Source organism: Thecamonas trahens (assembly GCF_000142905.1).
Source record: "Thecamonas trahens ATCC 50062 unplaced genomic scaffold supercont1.14, whole genome shotgun sequence".
Lineage (NCBI taxonomy): Eukaryota > Apusomonadida > Apusomonadidae > Thecamonas > Thecamonas trahens.
This window is the reverse complement of record NW_013657666.1, coordinates 102468-116812: the sequence shown is the minus strand read 5'-3', so window position 1 is coordinate 116812 and position 14345 is coordinate 102468. Positions and strand designations below refer to the sequence as shown.

The 14345-nt window shown below is 65.3% G+C and overlaps 5 protein-coding genes across 5 annotated transcripts; 3 read left to right on the top strand and 2 right to left on the bottom strand.

Annotated features, from left to right (window-relative positions):
- Window positions 1-226: 226 nt before the first annotated feature.
- On the top strand, window positions 227-1364 carry AMSG_03693 (uncharacterized protein; the record flags this gene model as incomplete). The annotated part of the gene is made up of 2 exons (XM_013904152.1): window positions 227-1323; window positions 1355-1364. 2 exons carry the CDS (start codon window positions 227-229, stop codon window positions 1362-1364), a joined length of 1107 nt encoding a protein of 368 aa, XP_013759606.1.
- Window positions 1365-1487: 123 nt separating this feature from the next.
- On the bottom strand, window positions 1488-2476 carry AMSG_03692 (uncharacterized protein). Its single transcript, XM_013904151.1, has 2 exons — window positions 2188-2476; window positions 1488-2009 (listed from the first exon to the last, which is right to left on the bottom strand). Exons 1-2 carry the CDS (start codon window positions 2358-2360, stop codon window positions 1508-1510), a joined length of 675 nt encoding a protein of 224 aa, XP_013759605.1. The 5' UTR covers window positions 2361-2476; the 3' UTR covers window positions 1488-1507.
- A 460-nt stretch (window positions 2477-2936) lies between these two features.
- Window positions 2937-4758, top strand: AMSG_03691 (phosphatase tensin domain-containing protein). The gene has a single exon (XM_013904150.1). The coding sequence runs from the start codon at window positions 3011-3013 to the stop codon at window positions 4673-4675; it is 1665 nt and encodes a 554-aa protein (XP_013759604.1). The 5' UTR covers window positions 2937-3010; the 3' UTR covers window positions 4676-4758.
- Window positions 4759-5429: 671 nt separating this feature from the next.
- Window positions 5430-7370, top strand: AMSG_03690 (uncharacterized protein). The gene is made up of 2 exons (XM_013904149.1): window positions 5430-5524; window positions 6218-7370. The coding sequence occupies exons 1-2, from the start codon at window positions 5455-5457 to the stop codon at window positions 7144-7146; spliced, it is 999 nt and encodes a 332-aa protein (XP_013759603.1). The 5' UTR covers window positions 5430-5454; the 3' UTR covers window positions 7147-7370.
- A 75-nt stretch (window positions 7371-7445) lies between these two features.
- Window positions 7446-13227, bottom strand: AMSG_03689 (uncharacterized protein). The gene is made up of 2 exons (XM_013904148.1): window positions 8015-13227; window positions 7446-7949 (listed from the first exon to the last, which is right to left on the bottom strand). The coding sequence occupies exons 1-2, from the start codon at window positions 13188-13190 to the stop codon at window positions 7459-7461; spliced, it is 5667 nt and encodes a 1888-aa protein (XP_013759602.1). The 5' UTR covers window positions 13191-13227; the 3' UTR covers window positions 7446-7458.
- Window positions 13228-14345: the final 1118 nt, after the last annotated feature.

Here is a 14345-nt window from a genome sequence, read left to right as displayed (position 1 = left end):
ACCGAGTCGGTCCGGAATGTGGGGGGTGGGGGTGTTCTGTGGACACCAAAAAAAATGGGGTGGCTCAACGACCAAACCGATAAGGGTTAACATGGTATGGAACGGAATGGAGGCTGAGCTGTCATTGGGGTCGGGTCGGAGTCACGTCGCCGTGGGCAACTTGTCGCTCCCACTCTCTGTGAGGTCGGGACCAGGTCGGGTGCAGGCGTTGGCCAAAGTGGTGGGTATGGCGACGAGCGGATGGCCTTTGCCCGAGGCGGCGACGCGGCGTGTGGTGGAGATGCTGGAGGCGCGCGAGCTGGCGGCGGTGGCGGCGAGCTGTCGGGCAGGGCGAGCAGCGGTGGCCGAAGCCGAGGTGCTTGTGGTGGGCGGGGGCGGGCGGGCGGGGGCGGTGGGTGCGCTGGCACATCCGGCGATGGCGGCGCGAGCGCGACAGTGGCGGGTGGTGGTGATCCGGATCGGCGAAGACGAGGCCGACGAGGTGGCGGCGGCGATGGCGGCGGTGGCGCGGTTCCCGCGGCTGGAGGCACTGGAGATCGATGCGGTGGCGGCGCCGCTCGAGTCATGGGTGGCCTCGCGGGCGTGTGCAGAATTGCTGCTGCAGCTGGCCAAGGCGAGTGCGTGTTTGCAAAGGGTGGTGGTCCGTGGCGGATGGCTTGGTGCGTTGCTCGACTCTAGGTTGGTGTTTGGCCTCGTGGCGGCCGGCGTCACGGCGCTGGTCATTGACTCGGTGGTGAGTGTAGGCGCAGACGGTGGTGCGCTTGTAGTTCCGGCGCGACTTCGCGGGGTAAGCTTCCAGTATGTGCGGCAGATCGAGGTGTACGGTCTCCCGCTCAAGGCCGAGTCGCGAGCAGAAGTTGCGGGCGTGATGGCGGCTTTTCCGGCGGCGACGGCGATCGGGTTTGGCCTCCGCGATCGGGTGTGGGCCAACTTTTCGGACCACACGCTCGCGGCGCTGGCGCGGATGCCGGGCTCGTGCTTTGCAAACCTCACGGCGCTGCATATTTGGTTTGCGATGCACGTGGGGAATGCCGGGCTGGCTGCGGTAGTGGCGGGCGCGCCGCGGCTGCGGGCGCTGACGCTGGCGTACGCGTACGGGGTGGACAGCGAGGGCACAGAGGCGCTTGCGCAGTCAGGATTGGCGCTTGAGAGTCTCTCTCTGGCGGGCGGGAGCGGAATCTGTGACGAGGCGTTGTGGAACGTGTGTGACTCGCCGGTGCTCTCGACGAGCCTGGTGCGGCTGGATGTGTCGCAGACGCGGGTGACCGAGGTAGGTCTGGCGGCAGCGCTGCAAACGCTGTGCCGGCTCGAGGTGCTTGATGTGTCCGAGGTTGAAGCAGCGGCGCGGGCCGAGACGCCGCTAACTCTGGCGATGCATGCGCTGGAGAACAGGCGGTTCCGGATGCTGATCATGTGCGGGCTGGAGCCGGTGATGAAGCCGGGGACACGCGAGCTGCTCGCGCAGTGGCTCGGCGACGATGTGCGTCTTGTATTATGACAGAGGATGTTACTCGATCTCAATGATGGGGATGAGGACGCCAATCTGGCGCGACTTGTAGCTGATCATGTCGCGCTTGAAGAGGCGGCCATAGATGGAGTCCTCGGCGGCGACGCGGTAGTTTGCGACGACGGCCGAGGCGAGAGCAATGACAAGGACCATCAGGTTGGTTGAGACGACGCCAAGGCAAAACTCGATGACGATGACGGCCGAGAGGTGCGGGTAGCGGACAATATCAAAGGGCCCAGACATAATGAGGACAGTCTTGTCCTCGGTGGTCTTGAACGAGGTCGGGACAAGGAGGCCGAGGCGCATGAGCATGGCCCAGATGTACACGGCGAGGCCGCCGGTGGCAAAGGCAGCGCACATGGCACGAATGGGTCCCATGAACAACTCGCCGACCACAAAGACCTCCAGCGGCGACGGCAGCATGCCAGCATACTGGGCAATGAGCAGGATCAGGATGGCGGCCGAGCAGGCCTTGTTGATCACCGCGTGCGAGGTCGAGGTCCTGGGAAGATGGTGAGTTTGGGTGGTGTCTATGGGCATGCCGACGACGCCCAGGCCATCGCCAACGCGCACACGCCGCACGTTCTGGACAAGGATTACCCGCACACGCCAGCCATCTACTCACTATCGGCATTAGCATCACCATCATCATGTAACCCCCCCCCCCCCCTTGTTCGTACACCAGTCGAGGAGCAGCAGCCGAGGCCAGCAGGATGGGCGCAGCGAGGGTGGCAGCGTAGCCGACGGCGAGGACGACGGCCATGCCTGAGAGGGCACCATGGGAGAAGAGCCACTCCAGAAAGACAGTTACAATACCAGGCTTACTACGAGCAGGACGGAGCTTGGTAGGCATGTCTTGTTCTTCAAATGCCAGTCACGTGTCCCACCCGGTCCCTGTCCCGGTCCCGCTCTCTCTCTCATCCTGCTGCTCTGGGCGGTGGCTGCTGGCGCCGTCCTTGCGACCGCGAGCCTGTCCCTTCCTCCACACGCCGCCGCCCCACCGCCATCGCTGCCATCGCGACCCCTCCCACAACCCCATCACCGCCATCACCCCTACCACAACCCCTCCCACAACCCCTCCCACAACCCCTCCCACAACCCCATCACTGCCATCGCTGCCATTGCGACCCCTCCCACACAACCCCATCACCGCCATCACCCCTACCACAACCCTTCCCACGACCCCACCCCTACCTCCATCACCATCCGATAAGGGATACTCCCCACCCCCACCCACCCACCCACCCTCCCCCCCCCCCACCCCCTTCCAATCCCCTCCCATCCGCCAAGTGTGCGCCGCCTGGTGACTGGTTACAGGCCCACGCAGGGAGGACCAACAACCGCCCCCCCCCCCCCACCCCACCCCACCCCCCTCCACCCACCACCGCACCCCACACCCCGCACCCTCGCTCACACACATTGGCACACACTCGACGTGGGGAAACGACCGGGTCGTGCACAGGTTAGGGAGAGGGTGTGTGGCGTGTGTGTGAGGAGGCAAGCATGTTCCGGAGGAAGATGCAGTCGCTCGTGTCGCAGGACAAGGTGCGGTACGCCGACGGGAAGTACGACCTCGATCTGACGTACATCACACGGAGGATCATTGCTATGGGATATCCGTCATCAGGTGTCGAGTCTTTGTATCGGAATGCGGTGGCTGATGTCTCGGCCATGCTCGAAGCCTACCACCCCAATGCTGTCCTTGTTCTCAACGTCTGTGAGCGTTCTTCGGCTGACTTTCCCCATGCGCTCGCTGTCGTCGCGCTGCCGTTTCCCGACCACTATCCGCCGCCGATGGAGCGACTGCTCTCTGCCGTCCATGCTGTGCATAGCCATCTGGTTGCTGCCGTTCATCACGTGGCCGTTGTCCACTGCCTTGCCGGGCGCGGGCGGACAGGCACGGTCATTGCCTCGTATCTGACCCTGACCCAGGAGGCTCGGTCTGCAGCCGAGGCGCTCGGCGTCTTTGCGCGCAGGCGCTCTGCAACGCGCCAGGGCGTGACCAAGCCGTCGCAGCGGCGGTATGTCGAGTACTTTGACACGGCCATGGCCAAGTCGGTGGTGCCGGACCCGGGCATTGCCCGACGGCTCCGCAAGATCGTCCTCCACGGCGTGCCGACCTTTGCGTCTCGGGTGGCGGCCGACGGCCGCGAGCTCGGTGGCTGCCGGCCAGTGGTCAACGTGTACTCGGCGGCTGCGCATCCGCCCAAGCTCCTCTTCTCCTCGCAGTGGCGCATGCAGTTCAACGGCGTGGTACCGTACTTTGACGCCGGCCAAGTGCCTGCGCTGGTCTTTGACGTCGACACTGTTGTCGCGTCTGACTTTCTCATCCGCGCCTTCCACGTCCGCAATCGCGGCGGGTCGACTCGCTCTGTCGAAGACGACGGCGTTGAGATGTTCCGAGCCACCCTTCATGCCGCGTTTGTCGACTCGGCCGTCGTCGCCCTACCGGCCGCCAAGCTCGAGGGCCCTCACGCGGACTCGTCGCACCACCATTTTCCGCGCAACTTTTCGGTCTCGCTCTTTTTTGATCTCCACCCGCAAGAGCCACCTGGCGTCGTCCTCCCAGCGCTCCGCGAGACGTATGCCTCGCTCCTGGCCACCGCAAAGACCGTCCGCGCCCACAAGCACTCGGCGCTTGTCTCGGCTGGCATCCTCCCGCTCGTCTCGGACCTCGACGCCCGCATCGCCGTCCCGCCGCCGCCGCACTCTCTGCCGGCCTTTGCCAAGCCGCTCGCGCCGTCGTCAGCTTCCGTCACCCACTCACTTCGCATCGCCAGCAACGGTGCCGCCCTCGCGCAGGCTCCACTCGGCCTCGCACCAGCACAACACACCGCGTCGTCGCCGCCGTCGGCCGCTGCGGCCGCGCCGCTGCCGGTCACAGGGAAGCGGAGCTGGGATCTCAACACACCGTTCCCGGTCATCCATGAAGCGCTTCACGCCGAAATCGACCTCGCCGTCCGCAAGGCTGCTTTCCGCCCGCGTGCCCGTGTCTCGCCCTCCTGGTCGCGCAAGTCGTCCACCGCAGACCTCGCTCCCCCGCCCGATGAACTGCAGCAGCCATCGCTGCTCCGCACCATGCGCGCCGAGCGGGTTCTTTCCGTCGCCAAGCGCTCTGGTGAGCGTGGCAGCATGCGCAAGACCACATCGGAAGAGCTCCTCTTGTAGCCATGCTTTGCGTGCGTGTGCGGAATGAACGGTGCGGATGAGCAAAGAGACGTTGATGTGACATAGTAAACATGACGCGGCTGTTTTGTGATCTTTGTTTCTCGCACAGTTGGCGGCACGGCGCGGGCTTCATGCACACACAGGCCCTGCTACTAGCCACAGCAAGCGACAGTGCCTCTACTGATGCGCATAAATGCGGTCTAGATGGCGGACCCCAATCCTTGTCCTACCGTTCATCATGGCCACTGTTGGCTCTTGATGTAGTGCCCGGCTCTCGAGTCGTGGCACAAGCCTGACGGAGCGACAAGCATCTGGCACCAGCCCCCATATATCAGCTCCTTCCCTGCACACTCACTCCATCGGGCGCATCTATCACCTTGGTCCCCCGGGTCCCCTCCCCCTCTCCCCGCCCCCGCCTCCTCTCCTTCCTTGCCGTCGCCATGACGTCAACGGCTCTTTTCCGCCCTCCACAACACTCTCCCGACACCCGCCAGGTCACCCGCCCCACGCGGCGTGCCCGACGTATTCTTCCGTCCGCCTCGGCCTTTGTGCTCCCCCCTTCCATCCCCTCCCCCTCCTCTCCCCTCTCTTCTTGCAACAGCCATGGGCATGCAGCCATCAGCCGTCCTGCTGACTGTGCCTTTTTTTTGGGAGCCCCCCCATTTTTTTCCTTTTTGCCCTGCAACCGTTATCATGTGGTGGCTCTCCTGTTCCGCAACGATGTTCAACGACAGTTCCTTCATCCTCGGCCACACCGCACTCTCAAAGCTAGCAAGACAATGGGACGCGGAAACGGAAACGGACGTGGACGTGGCGGCTGCGTGCAGCCTGCCGAGGCATGGGAGATGGGTACGTACACTGTATTTCTCTCTCCCCCCCTCACTCCCTATTCTTCTTCCTTCCACTGTGTCCACAGCACCAGCGGTGGCCATGGCGTGCGACCCTTGCCAGCTTGTCAAGGCGACTGTCTGATCGGCGGCCTTTTGGCGAATGCGCGCGATTTTTTGTTCCTAGCCATTCGGAGCGCACATGACCAGCCTCATACCCATGCCCATGGTCACCAGATCACAGCATCCACCTCTGTGTTTGTGTGATGGTCTTTTTTGTCTGTATGAGAAGCACCTCTGCTTTGTGCTATGTGCAGGGAGTGTTGGAGGCGGCCGTGGTTGGCATTGCCATCTTTTGGGTGTGGGGGGAGGAGGGAGGGAGGGGGGGAGGGGAAGGAGGGGGTGGGGACGTGGAAGGGACAACGGTGGCTTTGCGTGTGTTTGTGTTGCTGCGGCTTATGCGGCTGAAAAAGGCTTCAGCCTGCCATAGGAGCCACGCCACCAGGTAGCCAGGCACCCCACCAGGTAGCCAGGCACCCCACCAGGTAGCCAGGCACCCCCCCACCAGGTAGCCAGGCACCCCACCAGGTAGCCAGGCACCCCCCCACCAGGTAGCCAGGCACCCCACCAGGTAGCCAGGCACCCCACCAGGCAGCCACCCCACCAGTCAGCCATGCCCACTAACCCCTCCCCTCCCCTTCACACACCAACGCAGCCAAGGAGACGGGCAAGGACATCCTCGGGTGCATCTGCTGCATCCTCTGCACCGGCCCGATCCTCACCATTGTGGGCCTCATCTTCCTGGTGGCGGCGTTGAAGGACTCGCGCGGTAAGCGGGTGGACAAGTTTGTGGTGGGCATGCAGGAGTGGCAGTCGCAGCGGGCTACCTTTGCTGCGCGGACCTTTGTTGCCAGCGACTTTTCCAACACCATGTCGGCGGTGACCCAGGAGGTTGTCAAGGTCGACGACGACTCTAAGATTGCCTATCAGCCGCTGTTCTGGCGTGTTTCAGGCCGGCCGAACTCGTTCCCCTCCGCCGGCCAGACGTTCACCTCGCCGCCGTCGGATGTGGCCATCGACTTTACTGAGAGCGCGACTGTCATTTCGGGTGGCGGCGTTGTCTCGCCCAACTACAAGCGCACGATCTCCGGGACGTCGACGTCGTCGGGCTCGTCAACCTCGCGGCCGCCTTCGCCGCCTTCGCCGCCGACGCCGCCCAAGGACCAGTGGTACAAGATGAACCTGCTCTGCCGCCAGGTTGCAGACGGCTCCGGCTCGGGCTACTTTGCGGGCGACGGCGGCATCGGTTGCTACTCGTCTGTCGATACCGACTCCTACGGCCGCGTCGGTGCCTACTACACCGCCTGCGGCAGCAGCGTTGTCCAGAACTCGCCGTCGCCGTCCGATTGCTCGTCGTACTCGGTTGATGCTCAGATCCGCTCGCAGAAGGACCCGGTTGTGGCCGGCTTCCGCAACGGCGCCTGCTTCTCGAATGGTGCCCCGTCGCGCTGCTCGTTCGGCGTTAAGGCGTCGACCAAGGCTGCCATTGGCCTTATTATGCTTATTTCTGGCATTGCATGGACGTGCTGCGTCTACGGCGGCCTCTACGCTCTTGTGGTGTACCTGCAGAAGCGCGACAAGTAAGCGCGCTTTCTGGCTTTCACCACCTCTCCCTTCTGCTGTGTGCCGTTGCTTGCTCCGCCGGCGACGGCTGCACGGCTGCCGACTCTGCCTGCCTTCTCTTGGCCGGCGGGGCGGCATCGTTTCTTGGCTCGCGCAGTTTTCTTGCTCTCTGCTTCTCCAGCTTGTCCCTCTCTTTGCACACACGCCCCTTTCCTCTTAATCGGACAAACACACCCGTGCGGCCAGCCAAGCCAGCCTTGCATCTTTTCACTATTGAGAGAGGCGCAAGGGCAGTTGCGAGAGCACAGTGCTCGTTTACAGCGTGTTTGGCGTCTACGCCTGCAGGCGCCACTCGCGCAAGATGCGCGAGAGCTCTGCCATGACTGCCCATTCAGAGCCTGTCTCGACATCGTCGGTGGCGGGCGCGAGGGCGGCGGCCGAGGCGCGGGCTGGGGAGGCGTCAGGTGCGTAGTCGACGTCGTCAGCGTCGTAAAAGTGGTAAAAGTGGAAGACGTAGCAAAAGTCCGCGTTGTCGACGTAGTAGTGGAGGCGTGACGCGATGTACGCGGCTGCGGAGCTGATCTGGGCGTCGTCGAACCAGGCCTCGCCGGCGGCGTCGGCAGCGAGCTCTGCGGCAGCGAGAGCCTGGGCCTCGGAGATGCGGGAGGCTTCCATGAGGAAGCCCTGCATGACGGCGACGTTGCGGGCGACAAACTCGTTGAGGACAACGTCGTCAGGCGTGCCGACGCCAAATCGCATGTCGTTGACCATGTGCACGATGACCGAGGCCATGCGCTTGGCGACGGTGCGGGCGTTCGGAGTCGCTGCGCCGTCAACCAGCCCACGGCAGACGTAGTGGGTGAAGAGGAAGCGTCCCGGGCCGACGAACCACGCTTCGGGAACCGGGCGCCGACGACGGCATTGAGGTGGTCGGCGATGGAGCGGAGCTCGAGCGGGAGGGCATCGATGCCGTTAAAGGCGCGCTCGAGCAGGTCGCCGACCGCGTCGACGAGATCCTCGACCGAGGCGAGGGTGTCGAGGACGGCGAGCGAGGGGCCGACGACGGCGTCGCGCCACGCACGGCCGACAATTCCGGCGTAAAGGCCGGCGACCTTGGCGGCAACATGGAAGCCGCGAAGGACGGCGTTGGGCTCGGTGGCGGTCCGCAGCTCGCGGGCGGCGAGGACCTTGACCAGGCGCATGCCACCGTCGCGGCCGTCGTGGCCGAGAGCGAGGAGGACGAGGGCGCCGGCGACGTCGTCGCCCTCGTCGGGCTTGACCACCTCAACCAGTGCCGAGGTGACCGCGTACGTGTCCTTGGCCATGATGCCGGCGACAGCGTGAGGCTCGGCGCCGTGAGTGAAGATCTCCACAATATTGCGCTGGACGTGGTCGAACGGCCGCTCGCCGCGGGCCGATGTGCCCAGCGACTTGCAGCGGCGGGAGGTGCCCGGCCGGAGCGCAGCTTCGGAGAGCAGCGACCGCAGCTCGGTCTCGTACTTGCCGCACAGCCGGACGAGCGCGCTCAAGGCCCCCTCGACCTCCTCGGCGCTGGGTGCCTTCTCCACCACCGGCGTGCCGTACGCTGGGTCGAGCTCGAGCAAAGCCCGGTCGTCCGCGTGCGGTTCGTCGAGGCAGAGCCGGGCCACAAAGGCCTCCAGCTCGCGGATGGCGGCCTTGACCCAAGGGTTGGTGCCAGCAAGGTGCGCATTGCGGGTGCCGAACAGAGCCTGGTTGGCGACGGCCTGCAGGACCTTGGACACGTCGACAAGGTTTCGCTGCGCATCGCCTGAGAGCGGCGGTAGGCCGTCGGCCTCGATGTCAATGAGGCCGTACGCAAGCGGCGAGCAGAGCGCTGGCGAGAGCAGTCGGAGAAAGAGGACTGACGAGACGGCTCGGGTCGAGAGGTGGGCAAACTGCGAGTGCGAAACGTGATCGTAGAGGAGGGTGAGGACAGCGCGGAGCGGCGCTGGGAACCCGGCCTCGCTCTCCAGCACCGATGCAAAGACGGCGTCGACGGCGTCGAGCAGCGCCGTGGCGTCGTCCGACGCCGTCCGCGGCGCTAGCGGGTGCGGCGCCTTTTGCGACAGCGCATGGAGGAGGTACGGCCGGAGGACGGCAAAGACGTACTCGAGTGCCTCGATGCCGCAAAAGGCCTTGAGCACCTTGGACGCCATAGTGTTGGCTCGCAGCAGGGTGTTCGACTGCCGCGCCTCGGTCACCGCTACCTCGTCGGCCACGACAGCGTCGACAAAGGCAATGGCATCACCCTCGGCCGCCAGCACCGTCAGCAGCGCGTTTGCCGCCTCCTCGCCGTCTTCCGAGACCGAGACTACCCGCGCGAGCGCGCTGGCAAGCACATGCTCCTCGTGACGAAGCACGTTAGCCAAGTCGTCCAGCAACACAGCCTTGGGCTCCGACGGTGCCGGCACCGCCGTACTGTCAAACGCCGCGTACGGGAGCGGGCGGAGGTGGACGTCGCGCGCATACGGCGGAGGGCCCGACGCCAGGGTGAGGTCGGCTCCGGACGCCGAGTCGTCGCGGTGTTCGCTGGCATCAGCGACGGCAGCGGCAACCTTGCCTTGCGTCTGCTTTCTCCGCTTGGCTGAGACACTCAGACCGCGCTCGTCGCGCTCGGCGTCGGCGCTCGAGTCTGGGTCGCCATCGGAGCGATCGATGCCGACGAGCTCAAACTCGTCATCGTCTTGCGAGTCGTTTGCAGCGGCAGCGGCAGCGGTGGACTTGCCGGCCTTGGCCGGCGCAGGCGGGGCGATGCCGTGGGTGCGGGCAGCGTCGACGCCGCCGGGCAAGCCGGCGGCGACGTTGGCGGCGTCGTAGGCTTTGGCCGGATCGTAGAGCTGCTCCTCTAGTGGCCGCACGTCGCGAACGTAGAGCCAGGCAAAGACGCAGCCGGCAATAAGAAGGAGGAGAAGGACGAGGGCGAGGGCGAGGACGTAGTAGTAAGAGTAGCCCGGGCATGCCGAGGTGACAACGTCGCGGGAGCACGTCGAGAGCGCCGGGGTGTGGCAAGTCCGGCTCGACGGGCACCACCCGCATCCGGCTTGGGCGAGGCACATGGCGCACGAGGGCTGGGTGCCTGCGGCGGCTGCGGCGGACGAGATGTCGCACAGGTCGCGGAGACCGTCGCCGGAGCAAGTGCCGTGGAGCCAGACCGGAAGGCCGTCGAGCGAGCCGACTGGGCACGAGGCAATGTCGTAGGGCCCGGTGGGCGAGCCTGGGACGCAGGTTGAGGCGGCTGAATCGTAGTCGCAGAGACCACAGCCGTCGTCGGCGATACAGGCGGCGCAGTCGGCACCGTGGCGAGTGCAACGGTCGCAGGCTCCGTCCCACACTTTGCACGTCGAGTTGCTCAGGTACGACGGCATGCAAGTCGACGACGATGCACACCAGCCGCAGCGGGGGTCCGAGGCGGCGCAGGCGGCGCAGGTCTGAGGCCCGGTGCAGAGGTCCGGACATGTGGCATCCGTCTCAAAGAAGACGGCCTCGCTCGTCCCGCACGACTGGGACCCAATGAGGCTGCCAGTCGCCGAGTCTGACGGCTTGCAGAGGCCGTCTGCGTAGCAAAAGCCGCAGCGGCGGTCGGCTTGGCAGGTGGCGCAGCCAGAGCGCGAGGCACATTCACGACAGCCAGCGCCGCCAGCACCGGCAAAGTCCCAGTGCGTGACGGGGCAGGTGGCTTGGCCAGGCCACGCGCCCGCGGCGTCGCCGGCGAGACACGTCGCGGTCGACGCGCACCAGCCACAACCGGCGAGGGAGGTGCACGAGGCGCACGACGAGCCCGAGGCCGTGGCGCAGACCGGACAGCTGTCGCGGGCCCAGCCTGAGGCTGCAGTGCAGGTCGAGGTGTATGAGGTGGTGTCGGAGCCGCGCTCGCAGGTCGCCGTCTGCGCACACCAGCCACAGCCGGTGAGGGCCGTGCATGCAGAGCATGACGCGGCGGCGGCGCAGTCCACACAGGCCGACGTGTCGTACGACCAGTCGGCGGCGTCGCAGGTCGGGGCGGCATGAGGGCCCGAGGCCGCGCCAGGCACACAGCTCTGGCTCGACGCACACCAGCCACAGAGCTCATCGGCACCGCAAGCCGAGCAGTTGGTGTGGAGCGAGCAGGCCGAGCAGACGGCGCCGGTCCACGCCGACGGGTCTCCGGGACAGGACGACGGCGATGCGGCGATCGGATACGGCGTCGTGGCGTTGCCCTCGATGCACGAGGTCGACGACGCGCACCAGCCGCAATGCGGGTCCGCAGACGCACAGGCGCCGCAAGAGGCGGCGGCGGCGCAGCTCGGACCGCGGCAAGCGGCAAAAGACCACGACGGACAGGTCGAGGTGTACGAGTCGGGCGCCGCGCCGCGCTCGCAAGTCGCGGTGGCCGGGCACCAGCCGCACTTGGGGTCGGCAACGCAGGCGGAGCACGACGGACCGAGGGTGTGACAGGCCGGGCACGAGCCGTAGTCCCAGTCGATCGGGGCCGGACAGTAGGAAGCAACGACTGGGCCCGAGGCCGAGCCACGGACGCACTGCTGCGTCGCGGCACACCAGCCGCAGAGCGGATTAGTGGCACAGTGGGAGCACGAGGAGGAGGTGGCGACACAGTTGGCACAGTCGTAGTAGTCCCAGGCAGCGGCCGGGCAAGTGGCGCCGTCGAGCGGGCCGTTGGGGTCGCCGGTGTGACAAGACTCGGACGAGGCGCACCAGCCGCAGCCGCAGGCAGAGTTGCAAGAGCCACACTCAGCGATGGCGGAGCAGTTGGGCGGCGTGAGTGAGAGGACGAGCATGCGCGAGCTGCCGCGGCACGGAAGATAAACAGCGTCTGCGGCGGCGTCATGGACGGCGGCGACGAGCGAGACCTCGTCGGTGTCCATGGTGGCCGCGCCGGTGCGGGTGAGGGCGACACCGGGGCCTGCAGCGAGGGCAATGACGCGCGAGGTACCGGGCCCAAAGGCGATGTCGGTTCCGAGGAGAAGCGTCTGCGCGGATGGAATGTAGACGGCCGAAAGGAGCGGGGCGTCGTCAGCGGGGAGCGCGAGGATGGAGGTAGCAAACGGCGGGGCGGCGTCGATGATGACGACCGACGACGAGGCGTAGGACGAGGCGGCGTAGACAACGTTGTCGACGGCGTTTGCGGCGAGTGCCACAAACGAGTGCGACGGAAAGTTGAGCGTCGGCGCAGCGAGGGTGAGGTTGGCCGTGTGGAGGATGGCGACCACGGCACCAGAGCCTGCGTTGAGCGAGCCGATGAAGAGGTACGAGGCCGAGGCGTCGAGCGCGGCGGACCGGAGCTTGGGCTGACCGGGCAAGAGAGCTGTGCGCGTGACAGTAAGGGTCGGCAGGTGGACAGAGGCGACGTAGCCGGTCACCTCGCCGTAGTACGCGGTTGCAGTGGCCGGGTCGAGGACAGCGGCGAAGAAAAAGGCCTTGGCCGGGACCGGGGTAAGCGCGGTGCGGAGTGAGGTCGAGGCGACGACGCTCGGGACCGGATCGTCGACCTGGATGACAACCAGCTCACCGCTTGTGCCTGAGGTGAGGTAGAGGCGGTGCAGCGACTCGAGCAGGACCGCCGAGAGAAAGTCCTGATGTGGCGAGGTGTCGACGGAGCCAGTCCTGGCGTGGTTGGCGGTATCGATAATGGCTACCACCGGCGAGATGAACGGAACATACGCCTTGCCCAGCCCAGGATCCAGAGCCAGCGTCCGCATGTCTGTCTCTACCAGTCCCGGCGAGATCAAGAATGAAGAGTTCCTGCAGAACGGCATCGACGAGGTAGGAGCGGTATCTTCAGCCAGGAGGAGCCCTCGACCATCGTCAGCAGCCACAGGCCGAGCAGGGCCATGAGGCCGAGCCACCGCAGCGTGTGTGTTGTCCGGAACGAGGAGGAGGAGGAGGGTGATGACGACGAGCCCAACAAGAGGAGCGAGGGCAGTGACAGTATGTAGGCCACCGGCCACCCGCGGGCGTCCCGTCTTCCGTCTGTGCGAGGTACCGGCGGTTGGGGGCGAGCTGGCGCCCTTGGCGGGCGGTGAGAGGGTGCGGCCCATGGAGGGCATGGTGAACGTGAGTGTATGTATGTATGTGTGTGGTTGTGGTTGTGGTTGTTGTGGTGTGTGTGTGTGTGTGTGTGTGTGTGTGTGTGTGTGGTGGTGGTGGTGGTGTGTGTGTGTGTGTGTGTGTGGCTGTGACTGTGGCTGTGGCCTGGGGGGTGTGTCGTCTGCGGGGGGGGGGGGGGGGGAGTAAACGCCCTGTATCGTCTCGCTTTCGTCGCAACCGTTTGGCGCGCATTGTTCGGTTTGTTGGTCGGTCGGTTCGTTGGTCGGTCGGTTCGTTGGTCGGTCGGTTCGTTGGTCGGTCGGTTCGTTGGTTGGTCGGTTGTTGGTTCGTTGGTCGGTCGGTTCGTCGGTCGGTTCGTTGGTCGGTCGGTCGGTCGGTCGGTCGGTTCGTTGGTCGGTCGGTTCGTTGGTTCGTTCGTTGCTGAGCCAATTGGGGTTGGCGAAACGGTGGCTGGCGGCAGGCAGGCTGACTGACTGCTGGCTACTGGTTGATGGGGAGAGCGTTGTGTGATGTGGAGGTTAAGGTTATGTCTGATGTTGAGTGCGGCAGCATGTCAGCCAGTCGGCGGGTGATGGTGGTGGTGAGGTGTGGACAGATCGGACTGTGCCATGATAGTTGGTGGGAGTGTGGGCTTGATGTCGAGCTCTACCACGCGCCAAACTCCGGTAACCCCGGTAGCATCCAGTGGCGCCCACCTCAAACAAGTTACCTTGTGATGGAGTTTGCGAGATGGAGTCAGCTGGTGGTGCAGCTACGGCTGCAGCGGCAGCGGCATCTACAACAGCAGCGGCATCGACAGCTGTCGCGCCCTGCCTACCCTGGGCACTGTCCCATCACCCTTCCAGAGCTTACGGTAGCGCCATCTTCACCCCCCTGGCTCCACACGCCCACGTATACCAGCAGCATGGCTGCAGTAGTGGCAAAAAAATCCGGTGGTGAGGCCGCATCAAGCATGCATCAGTCTGCGTTTTGATGTGGAGGCAACCCACGCGGTGGTGGCAAACCCACGCGTGGGCCGGGAATGAGAGCAGTAGTAAAATTGAAGGCAAAATTCCGACTTGACAACATCTTCACTTTGCTCACCAATCCCGTTGTCGACTCGTCCTGTGGCCGACACGCGCTCTCTCTCCCTCCTCTCCCCATTGAATCGGAAT

Coding starts and splice junctions, on each gene's coding strand:
- AMSG_03692 (XM_013904151.1), bottom strand. CDS start 2,360: ATGCCTACCAAGCTCCGTCCTGCTCGTAGTAAGCCTGGTATTGTAACT. Junction 2,010..2,187: donor GCTGCTGCTCCTCGACTGGT/GTACGAACAAGG, acceptor CCATCTTCCCAG/GACCTCGACCTCGCACGCGG.
- AMSG_03691 (XM_013904150.1), top strand. CDS start 3,011: ATGTTCCGGAGGAAGATGCAGTCGCTCGTGTCGCAGGACAAGGTGCGG.
- AMSG_03690 (XM_013904149.1), top strand. CDS start 5,455: ATGGGACGCGGAAACGGAAACGGACGTGGACGTGGCGGCTGCGTGCAG. Junction 5,525..6,217: donor TGCCGAGGCATGGGAGATGG/GTACGTACACTG, acceptor ACACCAACGCAG/CCAAGGAGACGGGCAAGGAC.
- AMSG_03689 (XM_013904148.1), bottom strand. CDS start 13,190: ATGCCCTCCATGGGCCGCACCCTCTCACCGCCCGCCAAGGGCGCCAGC. Junction 7,950..8,014: donor CGCCCGGTTCCCGAAGCGTG/GTTCGTCGGCCC, acceptor TTGACGGCGCAG/CGACTCCGAACGCCCGCACC.